This window comes from Nycticebus coucang, chromosome 11 (assembly GCF_027406575.1).
Source record: "Nycticebus coucang isolate mNycCou1 chromosome 11, mNycCou1.pri, whole genome shotgun sequence".
In the NCBI taxonomy this organism is placed as follows: Eukaryota; Metazoa; Chordata; class Mammalia; order Primates; family Lorisidae; genus Nycticebus; species Nycticebus coucang.
In genome coordinates, this window is record NC_069790.1 from 123666730 (window position 1) to 123691718 (window position 24989).

General features: G+C 45.4%; 1 protein-coding gene across 2 annotated transcripts in view; it reads left to right on the forward strand.

The window, feature by feature from the left end:
• Positions 1-24989, forward strand: part of DPP6 (dipeptidyl peptidase like 6) — a 910604-nt gene that overhangs the window by 94308 nt on the left and 791307 nt on the right. The window contains exon 1 of one of the 2 annotated variants that reach the window (XM_053608764.1): positions 14551-14634. The exons of the other annotated variant lie outside the window; for it this stretch is intronic. Within the exon in view, the coding sequence (XP_053464739.1) occupies positions 14557-14634 (78 nt within the window). The 5' untranslated portion in view covers positions 14551-14556. Of the gene's footprint in view, positions 1-14550; positions 14635-24989 lie in introns of those variants that run through there. 2 annotated transcript variants of the gene reach the window in all.

The following is a 24989-nucleotide window of genomic DNA, read 5'->3' on the forward strand; positions in this document are numbered from 1 at the left end:
CTTCTCAATTCAAAATCATATATGTGTGGGGCTATGTCAGTGTGGAAGGGGAGGGGGAGCAGAAGAAATCAGACGCAGCCACCAAGAGCTTTCAAGTCAACCAAAGCAAGAAAATATTCCCCGGTTCCTCCTTTCAACACCCATATGGTCTCCAAGTCTTACTAGGTGCTGTGCCCTGTCCTCAGGGTCGGCAGCAAGGAGCCTGGACATTGTGTCCTCCCGTGTACATCCAGTCTTGTTTCAGGGGCCTTTGCTGACACTGTGACCAAGCACGGGGTGATGGGAGAGGCTCTGGTCTGACACAGCCGCCTGTTTACTTGGGTGCACAATCTCTGCCCCCGGGGCAGCCAGAGACAGTGGCACTCAGAGCGACAAACCAGAACAGCCCCCTCCATGACTCAACTCAGTTGTCACTCTGGAGTATTTCATTGCTGGGATTGAAGCTAATCCTTTCTAATGCACTGACCCCTTCAACCATGTCCATGTGACGGCTCATGTTCGGATTAAATATTTTTGAGTCATTCCAGGGAATGCAACTCAATTAATTCAGTGTTCCTCTTTATTTAGCAAATATTTAATATAATACCTCTATGCGCCAGCCAGAGGAGTCAGCCCTGGTGGGAATCACGAGATGTACAATCTAGGCACACAGGGAGAATCTTGAACTTGCTGTGACTGGGGAATTCAGTTATATATCTAAATAAAGAAAATGTAGTAGAAAAAAAAACATCAAATGCAAAAGAAGTAAGAATCCTTAGCTTTACCAAAAAAAAAAAAAGATTTCACTTATGAAAGGAGTCTTTTGTGAGACCACCTCTAGGTGTGAGCTTTGAGGATGGATCATTAGAATTAGGACACTTACAAAAAGCTCCACAAAATGCCTGGAAACGTAAGCCTGCAGAGACTTTTTAGACTCTTTATTACAGAGAGGAATTTTACCAAAAAGGTTATCTTTCAGGAAAATGGGGATCATTTTACCTAGAAGTCTTGTAAGTTTCAGAGCAAGCCTCCTTGTTATGGATCTATAGGGAATTAAGGCAGCTTGAACTAAAGGAGAAAATATGGAGCATTTTCGAAAAAATACTGCAGTGACAGACCTATTTCTTTACTTGGCATAGAAAGTCAGACCCGACATTTCTCTATAAGGCCTTGGTCAAAATAAGAGTTTTCTTAATGCTTTGGCTCCATATCAAAATGGTGAAACATGAAACAGGAGTCAAGATAATAATTTTCTTTATATCTTCATTGGCATGTAAATCCTTTTAAAAATGTGATAAAAGCCATATAGTATAGAAATTGAATGAAGGATTTGAAGTTAAAATGCCCATAATCAAAGAATAGCTCTACCCCTCCCTGGGTGTGTGGTCTGGGACAATTCATGCCATTGCTATTAGCCTCAGTCTTTCCATGCATAAGATGGGGACAGTATCGACATCACATGGTTGTTATATCAATTGAGTGAATTGGCACTTGAAAAGCCCTCTCATAGGTGCCCAGCAGGTAGTAAGTGTTCAGTAAATGGCAGCTACTATCACTCTTGCTATTATTATTGTTATTACCTGCGGTGTGCAGGGTGTTGGGCTACGCTTGCACTTGGAATTGGGAAGGGTTGGGGGTGGGGGGATTCTGCAAACTCAGATAGTCCGGGCTCCAAGGTGATCTGCAGTAGAAGAAAAAGGAGCCAAAGTGTGTGTGGTGGGGGGAGTGGAGAATAGGAAGGGACTTTGGAACCCACAGTATTCTCCAGCCCTCAACATTGTGGTGTCTGGGACAGTTTTATAACTCCTCCTGGGGACATTTCTCTGACAGCCATTGTAAGGAAATCTGATCCAGTTGACAACAAAGACATGGAGAACCCCTTGCATGCCACTCTGCCAAGAGCCAGCCATGGTGTGCGGGGAGGTTTCCCGTGGCGTCCAGGTCTGTTATCCCCGCAGGCATCCGGAAGTCATCATGAAGATATTTGGCAAAAGTGCTCTCACGTTTAAACACTAATGGAAAATATATTTTGTTAAAAATAGGAAGAGCTTCAACTTCTTTCAAAACACCCTGAGGAAGGCAAGAAACGATTTTTCATGAAGAAGGGGAGAAAATTAACATTTTCCAAAGCTCGGCTGCCTGGAGATTATAATGAAGCATAAGGAACATTATACATTAAAGGTGGAGGGTCACCGAGCTGGAGGTGTCCCTGGGGACTTGGTTGCTGGACTTAGAAGGGAAGTGTCAGGAGAGGATGCATGCAGCATCAGAATGAGCTGGCAGGGAGCACAGGGCGGCCAGCGGGACCCCTCCAGCCTGTTCAGCCCCGCCAGGCAGCCCTGGGCCTGGGAGCTCTCTCTGGGCGATCCTCCGTTCCGCAGGGGCAGCGTTCTCTGCTGTGCTCCGTGGCCCGGCTTTTCACTTTCTTCACACCCCTCTAAGCTGGGGTGGCTTCTGGTTCTTCTTCATGTTACCCAGGTGTGTTCAACACAGAAATCTTCACATTTTCTTTCTTTTTCCCTCTTTGTCAACTAGACTCCCTCTGCCTAAATCTGAACATGGAAGCCCCAGCACTGTGCAGGTGGACCACAGCCACGCCTGTGCCAAGGGGAGTGCAGGCTGGAAGCCCTGCTGGCCCCACACTCACCCGGAGGCAGAGAGGGACAGCCGCAGCTGACAGCGGCCTGGGTGGCAGCTTCCGCATCTTTCCTTAGATACTCCCAAGAGGTCACATTTATTGTAGCGTCTGTGTGCATCTGTCTATAGGTCACCAGCTCCTGGAGATAAATGCCTTGTTATCTTTGTTCCTCCAGACCTCATTCTTACACATGCCATTTATTCTAATACCCCTTCACTTTTAACCCACATGCCTATGCAAATGCACACACACAAAATTCACAGATGATATTTCAGGCAAAATAATAGATCTTAGAATATCATTCACATAGCAAGTTTGTGGTTATTCCAGGATGAGAAACCAGGTATTCTAAGTCTCAGGTCAGAGCCATCTCTCCTGATGTCTGTGGTTTCTGTCTTCTTTATATATTAATTTAAGAATTCCAGAAACTATGCAGCAATTTGAAAGTTTAAGAAACCTTTATTGGGGGAGACAAGATGGCGGACTGAAGCCAGCTTTCAACAAAGGCTCCCGTCCAGAAGGAGAGTTAAGGGACAGGAATTTAGTAAGTATCCTGGTGGACTTGAGCCTCACCAAGAGAGAAGGCTGAAGAACGCACATCAACACCGCTGAGGCAAGTTGTGATCACAAGGACGCAAACAAAAGGTACAAAATCCACCACCAAGCGGACGGGAGTCCCCCTCCCCCATGAGACCGGCTCTGGAGCCCCACAATTGAACAAGCGGGCAGAAATTAAAGGCCCTCCCACTACACTCCACGGGAGAGACCTTCTAAAAACTGGACCTACCTCCCCTACTGGGGTGCCGTGGCGTTCTCCTGACGGACATAGGGCTGAATAAAACTTTGGGAATCCTTTGCCGGCAACCCTGAATCCCCGGCGCTCCCCTCCCGCCCACTGAGGTCTGGAGGCCTGTCCCCCAGGACTTCGGATCCTTGGGTGATTTCTCAAGGGGAGTGGACAGTCCCCGAGTTGCGACTGGTCAGCATTGACTCTGAGGCGCGCCGAGTGAGGAGAGGGCACCGGGCTGAGGGGGAGTCACGCCTCGCGGCACTTCCCTGCGGTGCAGTGCACCAACCCTCCCCGGGCATACGGGGCCCAAGACTGAATAAGACTCTGGCCTCCCCGCTGAGAGCTGAGAACCCCTACTCTCACTCGGGGTCTGAGGGCTTATCCCCCAGGAGTTCGGCTCCTTGGGTGATTTCTCGAGGGGAGTGCACAGTGCCTGAGCTGCGTCAGGTCAGCGCTGACTCTGGGATACGTGAGCGAGGAGAGGGCACTCCGCTGAGGGGAAATCAAGCCTTGGCGGCACTTCCCTGCAGTGCAGTGCAGGAGCCCTCCCCGGGCACAAGACTGAATAAGACTCTGGCCTCCCCGCTGAGAGCTGAGAGCCCCTACTCTCACTCGGGGTCTGAGGGCCTATCCCTCCGGAGTTCGGATCCTTGGGTGATTTCTCGAGGGGAGTGCACAGTGCCTGAGCTGCGTCAGGTCAGCGCTGACTCTGGGATACGTGAGCGAGGAGAGGGCACTCTGCTGAGGGAAAATCAAGCCTTGGCGGCACTTCCCTGCGGTGCAGTGCAGGAGCCCTCCCCGGACCGTAGTATTGCGTGAAACTGAATGAAACTCTAGCTTCCCCCCGCCCCACTCCCAATCGGGGTCTGGGGGCCCATCCCCCAAGAGTTCTGATTCTTGGGGGATCTCTTAAGGGGTGTGGACCCAGCACAAACTGCGGCCGCTCAATGCTGACTCTGGGGCGCGGGACAGAGGAGAAAAGGGTCGCCTGAGTGCCCACACCAGAGCAGCAGTTCCCTGGAGGTAGATCAACAGCCGTTTTTTCTTTAACGGCAGAACGCTCACTTCTGGATATTCTGAGGCCACACCCCCTGTCTCCCTGGGCAACCAGAGGAGGCCACCGGTGTCACGGCTCACAAACCCAGAAGCCTCCAGGGCGGGGCCGACCCAGAGAGGTGTTCAGACGCAATTCTCCAGCAGCAAAGACGTCTGAACTCAAAACAGCCCGTCTCCTGTAGGCGACGACAGGAACAGAGACAGAACCTCACAAAGTTGTCTGTTCTGTTCTGTTCTGTTAGCAGCATCCATCAGGGACGGGGCTAAGCCTGAGTGAACACCTCCTTCCCATCACCTGCATCAAACACTCAAAGATGTCAGGCCCCATCTCCTCCTGCTAGATAGCAGCAGTCTGCGGGGGCCTGGCAGACTTCCTCGCGATTCAGGCAGGTGCAAACCCCTGGAGTGTCTGTTCACTGCAGGCAACTGGGTTAGCCATCTGCAGAGATACCAGTGACTGGGTCCGACGGAGGGGCAAAGTGGGGAAGGAGACGTCAACCTTCCCAGACTGCTCTGTTTGCGGGGTGGCTCCTCCTGACTCCACGCTGCACTGGGGTGAGCTGTCTCAGAGGAGTCACCAGGCCCCTGTGATCCAGTTCCCAGAGACCTCTTGAACCCTTCCACCTGAGACAAGTGCCGATTGAGACAGTTGATTCGGACCTTTTGAACTGGGCTAATAGACTGAGGACTTTTCATGTGGTGCCCTGGGTGTGCGATTGTAGGAAGGTTTGATTCTCCTTTTCCAACTGGGGCCAGAGGTGGGCAGGCGGGGTGACTTAATTGCTGATTTTTTCACACAGCTGAGACTTCAAGCCAGAGTAGAAGTTGCAATAGGATCGAACAGAAACCAGCTGAAAACAAGACAGAACCACTTTGCTCCACCACACCAGACAGGGCCCCAGTTTCTCAGGCCACAACACTGTACGGGCCCTCGATAAAACCCCAGGGGAAAAACCAAAGGGAGTAAACCATGGGGCGGAATCAGCGGAAAAACTCTGGTAACATGAATAACCAGAATAGATCAACCCCCCCAAGAAAAGATACGGCAGATGTGATTGAAGATCCCATTCATAAACAACTGGCTGAGATGTCAGAAGTCGAATTCAGAATTTGGATTGCAGACAAGATTAATAAAATGGAATTAGGAATTCGAGGAGAAATTCAAAAACTGTCTCAAGAATTTAACGAATTTAAAGACAAAAACACCAAAGACTTAGACACACTGAAACAAGAACTTACAGCCCTCAAAGATATGAAAAATACAGTAGAATCCCTCAGTAACAGAATGGAGCAAGCAGAAGAAAGGATTTCTGACATTGAAGATAAAGTCTTCGAACGCTCCCAATCTCTCAAAGAGGAAGAGAAATGGAGAGCAAAAACGGATCACTCACTCAGAGAGCTCTCAGATAATTCGAAAAAAAATAACATAAGGGTTATAGGAATTTCGGAGGCTGATGACGTGGCAGCCAAGGGCACAGAGGCCCTTCTACATGAAATTATGAAAGAAAATTTTCCAGACATGCCTAGAGAATCTGAAATTCAGATAGCAGACAGCTTCAGAACCCCAGCACGATTCAACCCCAAAAAGCCATCTCCCAGACATATCATAATTAGCTTCACTAAAGTTAACATGAAAGAGAAGATTCTCAAAGCAGCCCGGCAAAAGAAAACTATAACGTACAAAGGTAAGAATATTAGAATAACTGCAGATCTCTCTGCTGAAACTTTTCAAGCAAGAAGAGGCTGGTCATCAACTTTTAATCTCCTAAAGCAAAAAAACTTTCAACCCAGGATCTTGTATCCAGCTAAACTGAGTTTCATCTATGATGGAGAAATTAAATACTTCAATGACATTCATATGTTGAAAAAATTTGCCATAAGTAAACCAGCTCTTCAGGATGTTCTCAGACCTATCCTCCACAATGACCAACCCAATCCTATACCACAAAAGTAAACTCACTCAGAAACTTCGGATCAAACTCCAACTTCCACACTGGCGAAAGGATTAAAAATGTCCACTGGACCTTTGAAAAACTCGATACCCAAAATTCCACCAGACTTATCCTTACTCTCCATCAATGTGAATGGCTTAAACTGTCCTCTAAAGAGGCATAGGTTAGCTGACTGGATACAAAAACTTAAGCCAGATATTTGTTGCATACAAGAGTCACATCTCAACTTAAAAGACAAATACAGACTCAGGGTGAAAGGATGGTCATCCATATTTCAGGCAAATGGTAATCAGAAAAAAGCAGGTGTTGCAATTTTATTTGCAGATACAGTAGGCTTTAAACCATCAAAAGTAAGGAAGGACAAGAATGGTCACTTCATATTTGTTAAGGGTAATACTCAATATGACGAGATCTCAATTATTAATATCTATGCACCCAACCAGAATGCACCTCAATTTATAAGAGAAACTCTAACAGACATGAGTAACTTGATTTCCTCCAGCTCCATAATCGTTGGAGATTTCAACACTCCCTTGGCAGTGTTGGATCGATCCTCCAGAAAGAAGCTGAGCAAAGAAATCTTAGATTTAAACCTAACCATCCAGTATTTAGATTTAGCAGACATCTACAGAACATTTCATCCCAACAAAACTGAATACACATACTTCTCATCAGCCCACGGAACTTACTCCAAAATTGATCACATTTTAGGTCACAAGTCTAACCTCAGTAAATTTAAAGGAATAGAAATTATTCCATGCATCTTCTCGGACCATCATGGAATAAAACTTGAATTGAGTAACAACAGGAATCTGCATACCCATACAAAAACATGGAAGTTAAATAACCTTATGCTGAATGATAGCTGGGTCAGAGATGAGATTAAGAAAGAAATCACCAATTTTTTGGAACAAAATGACAATGAAGACACAAGCTATCAGAACCTCTGGGACACTGCAAAGGCAGTTCTAAGAGGGAAATTTATAGCACTGCAAGCCTTCCTCAAGAGAACGGAAAGAGAGGAAGTTAACAACTTAATGGGACATCTCACGCAACTGGAAAAGGAAGAACATTCCAACCCCAAACCCAGTAGAAGAAAAGAAATAACCAAAATTAGAGCAGAATTAAATGAAATTGAAAACAAAAGAATAATACAACAGATCAATAAATCAAAAAGCTGGTTTTTTGAAAAGGTCAATAAAATAGATAAACCTCTGGCCAACCTAATCAGGAAAAAAAGAGTAAAATCTCTAATATCATCAATCAGAAACAACAAAGACAAAATAACCACAGACTCATCAGAAATCCAAAAAATCCTTAATGAATATTACAAGAAACTTTATTCTCAGAAATATGAAAATCTGAAGGAAATAGACCGATACTTGGAAGCACGCCACCTTCCAAGACTTAACCAGAATCAAGTGGAAATGTTGAACAGACCCATATCAAGTTCAGAAATAGCATCAACTATACAAAACCTCCCTAAAAAGAAAAGCCCGGGACCAGATGGTTTCACGTCAGAATTCTACCAAACCTTTAAAGAGGAATTAGTACCTATATTACTCAACCTGTTCCAAAATGTAGAAAAAGAAGGAAGACTACCCAACACGTTCTATGAAGCAAATATCACCCTGATCCCCAAACCAGGAAAAGACCCAACAAGAAAAGAAAATTATAGACCAATATCACTAATGAATATAGATGCAAAAATATTCAACAAGATCCTAACAAACAGAATCCAGCAACACATCAAACAAATTATACATCATGACCAAGTTGGTTTTATCCCAGGGTCTCAAGGCTGGTTCAATATACGTAAATCTATAAATGTAATTCAGCACATAAACAAATTAAAAAACAAAGACCATATGATTCTCTCAATTGATGCAGAAAAAGCTTTTGATAATATCCACCATCCCTTCATGATCAGAACACTCAAGAAAATTGGTCTAGAAGGGACTTTTCTTAAACTGATAGAGGCTATCTACAGCAAACCCACAGCCAATATCATATTGAATGGAGTTAAATTGGAATCATTTCCACTCAGATCAGGAACCAGACAAGGCTGCCCATTGTCTCCATTGCTTTTCAACATTGTAATGGAAGTTTTAGCCACCGCAATTAGGGAAGAAAAGGCGATCAAGGGTATCCATATAGGGTCAGAAGAGATCAAACTCTCGCTCTTCGCAGATGACATGATTGTGTATCTGGAAAACACTAGGGACTCTACTACAAAACTCCTAGAAGTGATCAAGGAATACAGCAGCGTCTCAGGTTACAAAATCAACATTCATAAATCGGTAGCCTTTATATACACCAACAACAGTCAAATTGAAAAAGCAGTTAAGGACTCTATCCCATTCACAGTAGTGCCAAAGAAGATGAAATATTTGGGAATTTACCTAACAAAAGACGTGAAAGATCTCTATAAAGAGAACTATGAAACTCTAAGAAAAGAAATAGCTGAAAATGTTAACAAATGGAAAAACATACCATGCTCATGGCTAGGAAGAATCAACATTATCAAAATGTCCATACTACCCAAAGCAATATATACTTTCAACGCACTCCCTATTAAAGCTCCACTGTCATATTTTAAAGATCTTGAAAAAACATTACTTCGTTTTATATGGAATCAGAAAAAACCTCGAATAGCCAAGACATTACTCAGAAATAAAAACAAAACAGGAGGAATCACACTACCAGACCTCAGACTTTACTACAAATCGATAGTGATCAAAACAGCATGGTATTGGCACAAAAACAGAGAAGTAGATATCTGGAATAGAATAGAGAACCAAGAGATGAATCCAGCTACTTACCGCTATTTGATTTTTGACAAGCCAATTAAAAACATTCAGTGGGGAAAAGATTCCCTATTTAACAAATGGTGCTGGGTGAACTGGCTGGCAACCTGCAGAAGACTGAAATTAGACCCACACCTTTCACCATTAACTAAGATAGACTCTCATTGGATTAAAGATTTAAACTTAAGACATGAAACTATAAAAATACTAGAGGAGAATGCAGGGAAAACCCTTGAAGAAATTGGTCTGGGTGAGTATTTCATGAGGAGAACCCCCCGGGCAATTGAAGCAGCTTCAAAAATACACTACTGGGACTTGATCAAACTAAAAAGCTTCTGCACAGCTAAGAACACAGTAAGCAGAGCAAGCAGACAGCCCTCAGAATGGGAGAAGATATTTGCAGGGTGTAACTCTGACAAAGGTTTAATAACCAGAATCCACAGAGAACTCAAACGCATCAGCAAGAAAAAAACAAGGGATCCCATCGCAGGCTGGGCAAGGGATTTGAAGAGAAACTTCTCTGAAGAAGACAGGCGCACGGCCTTCAGACATATGAAAAAATGCTCATCATCTTTAATCATCAGAGAAATGCAAATCAAAACTACTTTGAGATATCATCTAACTCCAATGAGACTAGCCTATATCACAAAATCTCAAGACCAGAGATGTTGGCGTGGATGCGGAGAAAAGGGAACACTTCTGCACTGCTGGTGGGAATGCAAATTAATACATTCCTTTTGGAGGGATATATGGAGAACACTCAGAGATCTAAAAATAGATCTGCCATTCAATCCTGTAATTCCTCTGCTGGGCATATACCCAGAAGACCAAAAATCACAACATAACAAAGATATTTGTACCAGAATGTTTATTGCAGCCCAATTCATAATTGCTAAGTCATGGAAAAAGCCGAAGTGCCCATCGATCCACGAATGGATTAATAAATTGTGGTATATGTATACCATGGAATACTATGCAGCCTTAAAGAAAGATGGAGACTTTACCTCTTTCATGTTTACATGGATGGAGCTGGAACATATTCTTCTTAGTAAAGTATCCCAAGAATGGAAGAAAAAATATCCAATGTACACAGCCCTACTATGAAACTAATTTGGGACTCTCACATGAAAGCTATAACCCAACTACAACTTAACAATAGGGGGAAGTGGGAAAGGGGGGGGGTGGGTAGAGGGAGGGGAATCGGTGGGATCACACCTGTGGTGCATATTACAGGGGTATTTGCGAAACTTGGTAAATGTAGAATATAAATGTTTTGGCACAGTAACTGAGATAACGCCGGAAAGGCTATGTTAACCACTGGGATAAAAATGTGTCAAATGGTTTATGAAGTGAGTGTATGATGCCCCATAATCATATCATTGTATACACTTATGATTTAATAAAAAAATTAAAAAAAAAAAAAAAAAAGAAACCTTTATTGCAGAAGGCTTCCTTCTGCATTTCACAGAAGAGCTTAGGAAAGGCCTTTCACAGAAAGAACCATGTGTCCAGATGTTGCCTCCAGATATCAGCCCCCAAGCAGAGGACTCTGGGAGCGTGGGGAGACCCTAAGAAGCAGCCTGAACTCCTCACGTCAGGCTGCCTTTGAGCAGGTGCGGCTGCAGGGAATTAGCCCTATCTTCCCATGGCAGCGAGATGGACATTATGGAAACACAGACCGCCCTTTCTACTGATTTTTTCATTTGCACACCTGAATTCAGAGGGGGACTAACCTATAAAGGACAGTGCACGAATTACATTGCCCATACCCACTTGTTCTTTCTTCCATGAATTCCCCTATGAGAACTTTTTAATGTAATTTTTAAAATTCAAGCTTTTAATACAAATGTTTTCTATGTGGAGTGTTCTGATCTTATTCTCGGCTTCCATGGCACTCTTCCCTGAAGAGCAGAGTTGTGATCTGTGGCGAGAAAGTGTGAGCGGTAAATCTGAGTCTCCACTAAGCGGTGGGAGGGATGAGCATGTGCCTCAGGCCCCTTCTTCATCCCACCAACCTTGAGTGCACACTCACCTCCTGCCAGCCGCTGTGCCGGGTGCATGATGGAGGCTGGATGCAGGCAGACCCTTTCCTGCAGCACTGGTGAGCTCCTGTCTGCCTCTGCCCTGTGCCTTTATAGTTGTGGGAGTGTGGAAATCCCATGTTCAAAGTCCATTTTGCCTGAGTGGCTCTCGTGGTTGGACCGAGTGAGGCTGCACACTTAGAAAGGGAGCAGAAAGAACGGGGAGTGTAGGTGGGGTTGCGGGGAGCAGACAGAGTTGTGTCTCCAGCCCCTTGTCCTCACACTCACCACTCTCCTCAGAGGGAAGGCGTTAGCTGATGCCCTGGCACGACATCCACTGTAGCTTTATATACAGGGGACCAGTTTCTTCCACTGGCAGAAATTCTGTAAAAGATTAAAGTCACCCCTGCCAGTGCTCCAGTTGCACAATCGGTTAGCACATGGTACAAGTCACCACTGCCGAGGTGGCCCAGGACACCCCCCAGCTGAACACGTGACCAGCTGTAGGGACACTGCCAACCCTGCCATTCACAGCTGCACAGACTCCTATTCTTCTGGGTCAGAGAGGAAATGACCTCCTTTTTTATCCTGGTGCTGCAGATGGGACTGAGGAAAGGAAGGGCTGAGGTTCGTCATATTATTTCTTTAATTAACTTGTATACTCAAGAGATTATATTGACAGGTATTCACTAAATCCAGTGATAAAACTGAATGTTCCATAGTCTAGTCGAGATTGAATAACTGGAATCATTACCAGAGGGACAAGGAAAGGAAAGATACTCCATAACATTTAGGGAACACACTGAATTTCTTAGTCATTGCCCTGGACCATTTAGCATGGATGGAAAATGAAATTTTCATCTTTTTCTGAAGCTGGTGAAATTGGAATTCTAGAGTGGTATATATTATCATAAAAACCTGAGTATGAAAAGAAAACCCTTCATTTCAAGTCCATAATTGTCCTTTGCAGAACAACTTTTTGTGAAGAAAAAATAAAATATCTTCACAGGCAATCTAATCTGTAGCCCTCTCTCGCTGCTAGGCATCTGAGTAATCACAAAGGGAGCTACTGACTTCTCTCTGAAGCAACCAACACCCAATGCATTTTAAAAAACTCTCCAAGAAAGAGAAAAAAGGGAAATGCCTGTTTCCACTGGATGCAGGTTGCGATATGGGACACACATCCCTTCTGACGAAATTCAAATCGGGCCCTTTTGGTCTCCCATTGGAAACAAAATAGATACCCATTTGTCACTCTTTAAAGAAATCTTCCTATAAAAAAATTACTTTTTATCTGATTTCATGCTGTTATGTCTCTTCAGAAATCCTCAGTGCCTTTCTCTATTTGTCTAAGTAGGGAAATAAGTTATCTTTCTATTCTTGAATGGCTTCCTCCTAATTCCATCCAGAATGTGCCCACCTCACTTCCGCAGGCCCCCAACCAGACACTGTGTGTTTAATTAGGATGTGATCCAGCCAGGCATTTGCTTAGATCTTGCAAACCTTGGAGAAAAATACATTCTTAAGAAAAGATTGGGCAAATAGAAAACATTTCACCTCCTTATCTCGGTCCAACCTTGAAAGGATTCATTAGATGGTCAGCCAGAGCAGGGAGCAGAGAAGCATGAAAATCTAGAATTGAGTGCAATTTTTGTTGAGGTCAATGAGATGTCACAGCATTGAATTCACGTTTTAGCAGGAATTACTGGTGAATTTTTCTTTAAAATCTTACAAGCTTTTCATCTTACAGGTATAGAAAAATCTATACTAAAAATTACATACATAATTTCAGTTTTGTCAAAAAATACCAGTGACTTATTGAAAACTAGTCAAGTGATTTCTAAGTTCAAGAACAAGGTGGGTGCTGGTGTCTTGTGAAATATCTTCTTTAACCTGTAGAATGTCTTGCACAGAGATGGTCCCAGGAGTAGAGGCTGAAAAATTCAGTTGAATCATGTAATCTGAACAAAGTTTTGAAAAAAGGCTACTTATAAAATCAACTTATAGTAGAGTTCCATTATCCCAGAGTAAGGTTTCTTTGGTTTGGTTTGATTTGTTTTATATTTAGGTAGGTACATACGATTTAGAAAATAATCATATTTTAAAGTTCGTTGAGATGTTATTTATTGCTTGGTAAAAGTCAGAATGCTCCAAGATGCAATATTTCATACCTGAGTTTCATGGCATCATCTTTGCTGATTTATTCATGTTTAGAACAAAAAACTCTGAACGATGAGAAGTAGATTGCAATATAAATTTGGTTGTTGTTTTAAAAAGCTCTCCATTTGTACCCTATTCTAGTAAAGACTCCTCCTGGTTAAATGCCTTTTCATTATGTTGAATCACCAGCTCTCAGCTTCCTTTGTGAATGAGGAGTCTGAGAAAATCACCCCAAAGTAGATGCGGTTTCATGTGGTCTTAGAACAAAACTTCTCCTGGAAGCTTATTCTCCATCGTGGGGGAGACATTGGGGGAAATTCTTAACCAGTGTGGAGGTAAATGCCTTCTTGGTATCGTATAATTAACAGAAATGGGAAGGAGTGAAGTCAAACCTCGCTTCCCTCAGCCCCCTCAGAACTAACGTCAGGTTCATTCCATTCCCGTTGCACAGGGACGTTGGAATAAGAGTGGCGGCCAGGGAGAGGGGAATGCTGTCATCGTCCCAGGGCCAGGAGCGCACTGTGGGCTGCTGTGCCCAGGGAGGCCCTGCGGGTGCTGGACCATCTGCTTCCCCCCGCACCATTGATTTGTTGTCTGATTTAAATATGGAGTTCAGCATGCAGGTGTGTGAGTGCAGCATAAATAAAATGGAATACTCCTCCAGAGCCAAGGGGCCTTGTCTGGAGACCTGTAATTTATGAGGAGCCAAGCAGCAGCATGCATATGTGGGTGCTCTGTCACCCACCAGAAGGAATAGGTCAGACAGAGGAGCTTGGAGGGAGGGGACACGGGGGAGGGGGAGGAAGGATTTCAGAGGGGATCAAATGGGAGCATGGGGACCCCACCGTTGGAAGCCCGGCCCAAACACATCCAGAGCTGCTGGGCAACTACTCTAATTACCTCTTGTCCCCGGGAATTCCAGGGAGAGGATGGGGCTTTCTCAGGGAACTTAATCTAAGATGGTGGTTCCTCCCCTCTTCATTTTTTCCCCTGATGGAGGGAGGAGGGAGGGCGTCAGGGGTGATGCATCAAACTGAGGGTGACAAGAAGCTGGCGGCTTTTGCTCAGCTTCCCGGCCAGGAGAGCTGACAGTTCTGGAGGGGACGAGTGTGAGGCGCTCCTGATTGCGGAGGCTGGCGCCGTATGGCTGGGGATGGCCACCATGTCCCTCCTGGTTGCAACCCATCAGAAAGTGGATACTACAGTGTCTTCCGGGTCCCCTGCCATGCTGGTAAGGTGTGTGTGTGTGTAGAAGGGGACAGTTTTAACTTTTTCAGTGGAATGAGAATTGCGGAGGTTTGCACTTTGTTTATCTTCCAAGTTCTGGCTTCCCCCAACTGTTTGTTTGGAACTTGAAAGCTTCCCAGACCCCTCAGGAAGAGCAGGGGAGAGCTGCTGGGCGCAGGTCTCCGCGGGCCACTCCTCGGAGGAAGCGCAGAGCCGCTGGGAGAGGGCCTAGTGCCTGGCACATTGGGGTGGGCAGGCTGGAGCCCAAGAGCTGCCCGGCGCGGACAGGAAATCAGGAAATGAGGAATTACTGAGACTCCAGCAGTGAGTGCAGGAACAGATGAATTCCGGAAACGCAGCCTCTGTGATCCAAATTACTATGGAGATTGCACTGCGTTCCGGGACATGAAACTGAGGCGTCAACGAAGATGGGGCGGGCGTGATGCATGGCGGGGCGGGGAGACGGGGGCTGCACAGGGCTTTCCTGGCTTAGCAAAACTAAACCAGCATTTTAACCTGATGGGAAAGATGGGCTGTGCGTCTCCTGCATGTGCCTGACTGCCCTTGGCACAGAGGTTGTCAACCGGAGGGGAAAGGCCACGCTCGGTGAGACTGGAAAGCTGTGGGGTGAGGAGGGCAGCACTCTGGGGTGCAGCCCTGAGTGTGTGAGTGTGCCTGTGTGTGTGTGTGTGTGTGCATGTGAACGTGGATGTGTGTGACTGCATGTGGGTGTGTGAGTGCACGTGAGTGTAAGTGCGTGTGTGTGCTTGTGCATGTATGTGGGGGGTATGGATACCAGCCCGTGAGAGTGTGTGCATGTGACTGAGTGTGGGTGAGTGTGTGCAGGGGCGTGTGTGCATGTATGTGGGGGGTATGTATACCAGCCCGTGAGAGTGTGTGCATGTGACTGAGTGTGAGTGAGTGTGTGCAGGGGCGTGTGTGCATGTGCATGTATCTGGGGGGTATGGATACCAGCCCGTGAGAGTGTGTGCATGTGACTGTGGGTGAGTGTGTGCAGGTGTGATGTGTGAGACTGTGGGTGTGTATGAGTGCAACTGTGGGTGTGCAAGCAAGTGTGCATGTGTGTGAGTGTGGGTGAGTGTGTGTGCCTGGGCACCCTTTGGCACTGGAAGAGCGGAGGGCAGGTCCAGTTTGCTGCCAGGCACAGTGTTGTTAGCATCCTCACCTTGCCAAGTTGCGCAGAAGTGGGGCCAGAGCTGAGGGCCAGGGAGAGAAGGGGGGTCTCTGAGGGAAAGGGGGGGCCTCACAGCTGGGGTGAGTCCTGGGAGCAGCCCCCAGGCCGTGACTTCCCGGTGAGCTTGCGTTTGGGGTCACAGAACGCTGAAGACAGGCGGAGTTGTGCAGTGGTAGGGCAGCGTGTGGTGTCTGCGGGGTGCTCCTGGGACTCGAGATGTACCCAAGGGTGGGAGAGCGTGGACCACAGTATTCAGCCAGGACTGTGACAGGGGGTCCAGTTACTCAGGGCCTTCCTCACCTGCCAGATGCAGGGCAGCCCACCCCTCATAGCCCGCCTCCTGATGCCCCTCCCCATCCAGCCCACCCCAGGAAGCTCCTCCCTGTCCAGCCCCACCCTCTGTGTCCCACCCCTTATTCCCCACCCTCTCCTGGCCCTTCCCTCCTGTGCTCCCCTCCCTCCCTTCCCACAGCGCTCCACCCTCCTATGGCGCCCACCCCTTCCCCCTGGGTGGGTCCCTGGGTCCTATTCTGGCTGCTGAGATGACCCCAGTACCTCTGAGTTACACTTACCCCCTGAGAGGAGCCAAGAGAGCAGAGCACAACATTTTAAATGCTAAAAGGATAACTCTTTAACTCTCCTAGGGAGTTGGATCAGTTTCAATGCACCGTTGATAAAATGGGAGACATTGTGGGGTGTGTATCAGGGAGAGGGCTCAGGCTGGCCTTATCTTTTGTTCCTTTTACTTCCAATTCTTGTTTGGAAAATATGGGGAGACGCCCAAGAACGGGCCACTTTCCTCGCCTGCCTTGGAGCACATAAGGTCAGAGTGGCCTGGTTTGGAGGACCACAGATAGCCCTTGTGTTTGAACAACGGACGTCCTTCCAGGCAGGGCCTGGGCCCCTCCAAGAATTTCCTGTATTGCACTGGGGCGGGGCTCAAAGCAGGGTAGGCGACCTGTCAATGTTTAACATGTATATTTAAAGCTCATTGAAGAAAAGAGGAAGAAGGAGTGACATCCACGTTTATGAAGCTTTAGGAAGAAAGAGGCTGGATTTCCCTGTGAGATTTCCCCTCATTTGTTGCAGGTTGATTTAGATCGTATGTACCTCTGGGTTATTAAACTGTCAGGGATGCAGGGACGTCTGAGGAGCCAAAGCCCACTGGACCTTATGGCAAGAGGATAAAGGGTTCCCTAGAAGCATGCAGGGGTGAGGTCAAGGTGTTTGGAAATAAACATGTGGAAGAAATGCTTGCTTATGTTTTAAAAATGAGGAGATGTGGTCAGCGGGAGGAGTAGACGGATGGGAGGTGAGGGAAGAAAGCCTCACACCAGCTATTGGAAAAAGATGGCTCATAGCTTTTCAAGAGGGCATCAGTGATGACTCCTGCCTGACTCTTTTATTAGAGAATTGAATACTTTTCTTTTTTTGGTTTACATTATTTATTTCTTTTTTTAGTCCAGATTAATATGGGGGTACACATGATTAGGTTACATAGTTCACTTTTGTAAGATTAAAGTCTAAGTGTGCCCTCAGTGATATTTTTGATGTTTTTTTTATTAAAAAATAAAAATGGGGTGAAAACCATTGAATTTGTACTTACATTCTCTTCAATTAAATAGTTTACATTCTTAGAAGAAAATAGATATCCATGCAAAGTGATAAAAATTCCTCCACAAGTGTTTAGAAAGTGTTCTCATAAAACATAATTTAATTGTAGCTTTAAAAAATAATTGGTAAGGTTTTTTTTTGTTTGTTTTTTAAGAGTTGTTTTTTTTGCAGCAGCGATATTTAGAATTTGCTATTAAACTTACTTGATTTACTTCAAGGCACTAAGTTCTGGCTGTACCTGCTTTTGCATCAAAACTTAGTCCAATGCTTTTTATGTTTATTTAGTGCTCAAGGGGCCAGTTCTGAGGACACGGCCTCATGAGTGATTTGCTTCCCCTTAGGCAGCAGTCTGTGGGATGTGCTGTCTCCACAGATGAGGCTCCAGAGGCTCCGGTAGCCTCCCAGCCCTGCGGCATCTGCCCCTCACTCCCTGCGTCCCCCTCTGCCCCTCTCCCTCCGGCCCCTTCTCATGACTCTTGTCTTTAGCTTCCACTCCTCCTGTCTTGGTCCATTTGTGCTACTATAACGAAATATCTGAGACAGGCTGATTTATGAACCACAGGAATTTATTTTCTCTCCATTCGAGAGTCTGGGAGGGTCCAAGATCAAAGTGCTGGTATCTGTTCAGGCCCCCATTGCTGTGTCCTCACAGGTAGGAGGAAGACGAGAGCAAAACCACTCCCACGAGCCCTTTCTTGGAGGCATTCATTCTTGTGTGAAGGTACAGTCCTCATGACATAGACATCTGGAAGCGCTCACCTCCCTATGCTGTTGAGATTCATTTTTCGGTATGAAAATCATGAGTGACACCTTCAGACCTACACCAATAAGGCAGCCTCTGCCCCCAGATCTGTTTACCACTGTCTTTAAATCCCACTCAGTGTCTTACTCACAGCTCAGCAGCAATAACTGAATTCCCTGGGCCCCCCACACATGCTAGTTCCTATGCCCCACTGCTGATTTTTGTTAAATTCTCTATTCTTCCAGTTACCCATCTTGGACACTTTTATTCCTCATTTGTTTCCTATCTACCACGTTTTGCCAACCTGACTGTGGCTTCCTCTAGCTGACCCCCTTCTCTTCCTGGAGCCCACCCACCCGCATCCCCAACGGTTGGGACAGCCCTGCTGAGCTCCTGCTGTTCCTCCCAGTGTCCAGCATCCTGCCTCCTTCCCGGGTCAGTATGGGGAAGCACAGTCCTGAGCACGCCAACCCCAGCCTCACACATGCCAAGTGTCTCTTTAACTCCAGGATTTGCTATGGTCCTTTATGCCTAATTATTTCATCATTTGCACCCTCATCCTCTACACACAGTTGGCATTACAGCCAAATGAAATGCTTTGCTCTTCCCCCAACGGCCCTGAGAACTTCTGTCTCCTTGCTTCCGCAATGCAGCTCCTTTGCCCATGAGAGCCCCACTCTGTCCTGGAAATTCTCATCCTTCATGTTTACCTCTTGAGATACCATCCATTATTCTAGTAGAGATCACATGGCTCCTTTGCCACAAAGATTTCCTCATTTCTGTAACCTGCAGTGGTCTTTCTCTCTTGTTCTTCTCTCTCCCTTGCTCCCCCACCATTCTCGGTAACTCTGTATTCACATCATTAACACATGGACGTGGAGAGAAGCATTTTCTTAGCCCTCTAGTAAATACGATGTAGCATGCTGCCATTTCCTGCATAACCACGTTCTGCACTTCACAGAAGGCATGCTTTGTTCTCGTTAATATTGTGTGTAAATCAGCGCCTGGCACACAGTGGGGGGAGGGGGGGGCGTTGAATGGGTGAGTGAACATTTCCTGAACAGCAGATCTAGCACCAAGATGGCACTTGTCATCTTACAAAAAATCCATCTTTCGGCTGTCCTGTGACTCACAGCAAACCCTTCCTGGTTACTGTTTAAACTGATGGGTATAAGGTTGAAGAGTGTGTGTGCAAACGTGGTCCCCCCACTACACCCCACATAGCCTCCTTCCTCTTCTTGCAAGTGTAGATAATAGATCAGTGGAAGCTAAAAATAAAAATTTTGGTGAGTTCTGGTCCCAGAGTCCTATCATCTCAACAATCCCATTCATTCCATTCTTCTGCCCTTGCTTACAATCACTTTCTCTATCTTCCCAGAATCTCTTGGGGCTGGTTCTGAACCAAAATGAAAAGTAGACCACAGATAATGCTCTGTTCTTCCCAGCCACCCAAGACAGCCTCTACCTCCTCCAGAAAGCACCTGTGTGTCCCAAAGCTGGCCCATCCTTGCTTAGGTGGGTAGCGCTATTGGCCAAGTGTGATCCCTGATGAGGGACATTTTCTTCTGATGGGGGATTATTAAGGACACATGTCCCAGATCTGTGGGATCAGTCATCTGGCCTCATAGAATTACATTACAGGATGTTAGAACTGGAAGGAACCTTCCAGGTGAATAGTCCAGTGTTTTCCTTTCATAGGTGAATTAAGTGACCATCCTGGTTAATGGATACAAGTTCTAATCTAGACCGTGCCACTGATTCACAGCTCATATGTACTTCACTATAACATGCTGCTTCCTTCCTGAAGAGTTAAAGAACAAAGTTAAATGAAGCAATGAAAAAGTGGGATCTGTCGGCGCTCCGTAGCTCAGTGGGCAGAGCGCTGGCCACATACACCAAGGCTGGTGGGTTTGAACCCAGCCTCAGCCAGCTAAAAACAACAATGACAATTGCAACAACAAAAAATATAGCTGGGCGTTGTGGCGGGCACCTGTAGTCCCAGCTTCTTGGGAGGCTGAGGCAAGAGAATCGCTTAAGCCCAAGAGTTGGAGGTTGCTGTGAGCTGTGACACCATGGCACTCTACCCAGGGCGACAATTTGAGACTCTGTCTCAAAAAAATGAAAAGTGGGATCTATATTTTAAGGAATCAATTCGCTCAAACCATACCACGTAGGAGCCATGTCTCTGCCTAACTATGAGGCCAAACTTGTCATTTCAGTTAAAGCTTCAACTGTAATATTCAAGGAATAATGGGTTATGTGCTAATGCATAGACAGGATTTGAAGTCACCAGGGCTAGTGTTTAAAAATTATTTTTGGGTCTACTTAACAGTATTAAATTTCTTGTTAACTCTTTTTGCTATGCCTGGGATAACTTTTGCACCCTGGTTACCTGAGTCTGGAGCGAGCCATACATCTGAACACCAGTCCCAGGGGATTAGACTTGCGGGCAAGGCACAGCTTGAGTGATTTGGCTGTATCTTTGATGATTCCCGCACATCTGCCAGAAGTTGCTCATTTTAAGTCAGTGATCTAAACTTATTTTTCGAGAGTTTTATTGCTTTCTATTAAAAGCGTCTCCTAAAATTTTAATTTCATGAGAATTCTGACTAGTTGAGAATGAACTTTTATATTTACTAATTGAAACACAAGTCACAATTAATATTGATTTTTAGGTAAGAATTTTTACTTCTTGTAGTGCCTGTGAAAGACAAAATTGTGCTGTTTATGAAATGTTCCTACAGATAACTTCGACTCAGTTGTTTTTATAAGATGCTTTTGGGGATTTTAACTTGCCCTGAGCAGGCATTTGGAATCTTTCAGGTAAAAAGGTGACCCAGACTTTATTTACTTTAAGTCTGTCTTTTCCATGTGAGATTTTGAGAAGCTTCCAAAGTACTCTGTCCTATAAGCTTATAAGCAAATAATGTAAAGAATTAGCTTGGAGGGAACAGAGAATCAGAAAAAACAAACGCCCGGGGAAGCACAGAAAATACAGAGGCTGAGTCAGTGCAGTTGTTAGAAGTAAAAGAGCACATTGAGTTGGAAGCTTCCTAACAGCCACTGGAGGCTTCCAACTTGCCTTGTTATTTACGGCAGCCACAGGAAAAGAATGCAAAGCAGGCTTTTCCTGTGAGTGGAACCTGTGGCCACTTTCTGTCAAGGGTGCTTTTTCAGAAGGAATGAATCCACTTTCACTCTGCACATGTGGCTCTCCAGTTTTCCCAGCACCTTTCTTTGAATAGAGCATCCTTCCCTGGTGTATGTTTTTGTCTACTTTGTCAAAGGTCAGTTGGTTGTAGCTATGTGGCTTAATTTCTGGGTTCTGTATTCTATTCCACTGGTCTGTGTGTCTACCTTTATACCGGCACCATGCTGTTTTGGTTACTGCGGTCTTACAGTATAATTTGAAGTCATGTAATAGGATGCCTTCAGATTTGTTCTTTTTGCTTAGGATTGCTTTGGCTGTTTGAGGTCTTTTTTGGTTCCATACAAAGTTTAGGATTATTCTAGAGAAGGTGAAGTATCTCAGGAATAGAAAAACAGGTACCACCACATGTTCTCACAGCTGGGAACAAACTGAAGGGCGTATATGGTCATAAAGAGCTGTTATACATTGCGATGAAGAAGGGGGAGGGGTAAAAAGCCCCCTATCGAGTACAATGTACACTATTCTGGTAACAGGTGCACTGCAAGCCCTGACTTCAGCATGAAACAATTCATCCATGTGACAAACAGCATTTGTACCTCCTAAATTTTTTGAGTTAAAGTAAACTTGCTGTGAAAATAAAAGGAATGAGGGAGAAGGCAGGCGCAGTCTGAGTCACCGACTTAGTGAATGATACGCTTGGTGACACCCCTCTAATGGAAACGCTTTACATAGCTTTTCTCAGAACATGCCTTCAGCATGTACGGACATACAGCACTCACATGTAATTCAGAAAAGGCAACTCTAAGAGGGATCCAGCTCCAGATTGGAAATACGACCTTCACCCTCACCTAAGTTCTGCCTATCACTGAGACCCAGAGGAAGCTTTGTTTCCTCCAAGAAATCTTTAACAGGCTCAGGCCACCATAATGACTGCAGCTTCCAAACCTCTGTGGCCTTCGTTAACCAGGCCATTATTTAACAGCATAAGAGAGCACAGAGAAAGCTTGGGCTCTCTGTGTGTAAGAAGGCAATGTTCCCCGAGGGCCGGGAGTGTGTCTTGTGTTACTGTGGACCCAGTGTCATGTCTGATGTTTTCCAATGTTTTTTATCTCACGACATACTAATAGTCAAACTTCCATAGCACACTTAAATTATGTTGATCAAAATAAAAGTACAAAAAATATATACTTAACCTCTTGAAACTTCTTTTGAAAATAATTCAATTAATGATCTTTAAACATTTTTGCCACATTCCTAAGATCACGCACGCCAGTGTGCCAGGGCACTCCGGTTGAAAATCACTGTCAAGGTCAATTCCTGCCATTCAGGGAGCCCTGAGTTTTGTTGCTGTGGATGAGTTAACCCGTATCCCTGGCCCATAGTGGCACTGAGACAGCAGCCATCAGGGGAAGGTTTGGGAGATGCCGTGATGGCATGTTGAGAAAGAGCAAATGTCTATTTTTATTTCACTTGATATTGGCTCAAAGGGATAAAAGAAATAGCATTCTGTGTTTGAATGTTTTTTGTTTTTTTTTTAATTATTCTTTCTTGAATTTTGTTCATTAGCTAACTAATTCCTCCTGTCTTAGAAAGATGCAGGAGTGGAGAAGTTGAGAAAATCCTCACCCATCCTTCAAGGCTCAGCCCAGTCTGTCCTTGGGGAGGACCTTCTCTGGCTGTCCCCACTGACAGCCAGGCCCCCACTCAGTCCCCCAGAGCCCATCCTTGGGGTTAATAGGAATAAGCAACCTTCTTGCACATAAATATTTTATAGCTACAGTACATTACAAGTGATTTGTGGAGGGGGAAGACTAGAAACACACACATTAGAATGTGCATTTGCCCCTCCAAACTCAATTGCTTTCCAGTCCTCTCAGGAAATTTCCTTCCAAGCCTTTTGAATAACTTTAAGGTTGTCAAGTTTTTAAATCACCCACAGCGGATAATTTTTGCAAACAGACTGCAAACGACAAAAGGTAATTCATTGCCAAGAATAATAAATAAAATAGATATTCAGGATGGATGATAGGAGGTTTGGTTTCTAAAAAATCTTAGTTGCATAAGTAAGGAAATTGACTGTATCTATGTGTGTTTTATAAACGTCAAGTTCTTTTTAGAATTACCGCAGTATGAAAGTGCCCTCAGCCATGCAAAGTCACTAAAATAAATGACAAGGTACCTTTTATGGAAGGCAATATTCCCATAAAAATCCACCCCCCATGCTTATGACCATAACCAGATTGTCCACCAGTGGTGATAATGGCCACTTCAGGGTGTCTGAACTTGTCCCTTGTTATATATTCATTCCAAGTCAAATGGCAGCAAAACCCGTTGCCGCGGTCCCGTTATGCAAATGGTGACTGCTCCTTCAGGGATGAACGGAAGGGAAACCTCCCTATGGGATGAGGCAGCTCCATGGCACAGGTCAGCCCCCATGCCCCGCTTCTCGGCCCTGCCCTGGCCATACTGGCTTCGGGGTCGCTGCTTCCTGTCGACCTTTCCTGCCAACTGTTGACTCCAGGTGTTTTTCCAAACTCCTCTGAGCTAACGACAATCTGAGAACCTTGTTACTTTATTTTTAAATATCTACTTCTCATTATCTCTGGTACTTCAGAAAGTCTTATCTGGTGAATGAGTAAATAGCACAGGGGTGGTGAATCCGTTTAACTGAAGGCCATGTGAAGCAAGGCATTCACACGGTGACCCTTCCTGGCGAGTTTCCCTGCTCCCAGCTGCTTCCCTGTAAGAGAGACCTTCCGCTCTCTGAGTGTGAGGTGCTCACAGGTGCTCACACACGCACACTTGTTTTGTATTTAACAAGCTGATCACACTCATTTAAATACAGCCTTCCCTTATCTCAGGCTCCATAAAAACGAAGGCATCTGATAATCAGATAAGGCCAGTGTGCCTAGGAAGCCCCCACCCGTTACTAGCCAGGCACTGCTGGGGATGGAGCAGGATGCAAAAGCCACATGTCTGTGCTGATGCCACTTACATTTTTATAAGGGAAGAGAAGGTGGCCATGAGTGCTACGCAGGAAAATCAAGGGCGTGGCAGGGGAAGGTTTATGCCAGAAAGGGAGGTCGTGGAAGCTTCTCTGCAAAAGGAACATGTGAGAGGGGATGGAGTGAGGGAAGGGCTGGCCCCATCGGATGTCCAGCAAAGGCAGCAGCACTGGGGTCACAGATCAGAAACTTGGGGAAAAATGAGCATCATGGAATCCAGCCTTCCTCCTCGTACAGGACAGGGTGGTGGGACCACGAAAAGGCTGCAGGCCCAAATTCAGCTTCTCAAAGACATATCTCTATTTAGGAGGGGGGAAAAGGAGGAAAAAAAAGTTACAAGTTGACTATGTAGAGAATCTACCAAAAACAGTTACCAAAATGTGCAGCAGCTAGCTGAAAGATAAGTTCCTGAGTATTCACTCAAAACAGTCGACATTGAATTCTTGCTATAAGAATGCTGTAATGTAATGAAGCTGTGCTCTGCTCGGCAAGCACAGACATTATTTTGTAAAGTTCACCCATATCCTATTCTGAGATTGTAGGAAAATATGCCAGGTGAATTTCATCCCAAATCCTCAAATGCAGTCAGTGCTCCACCCAAGACTCTGAAACCTCAGGACACCTGCTTCTGCCACTGGGTCCCAGTGTCCGG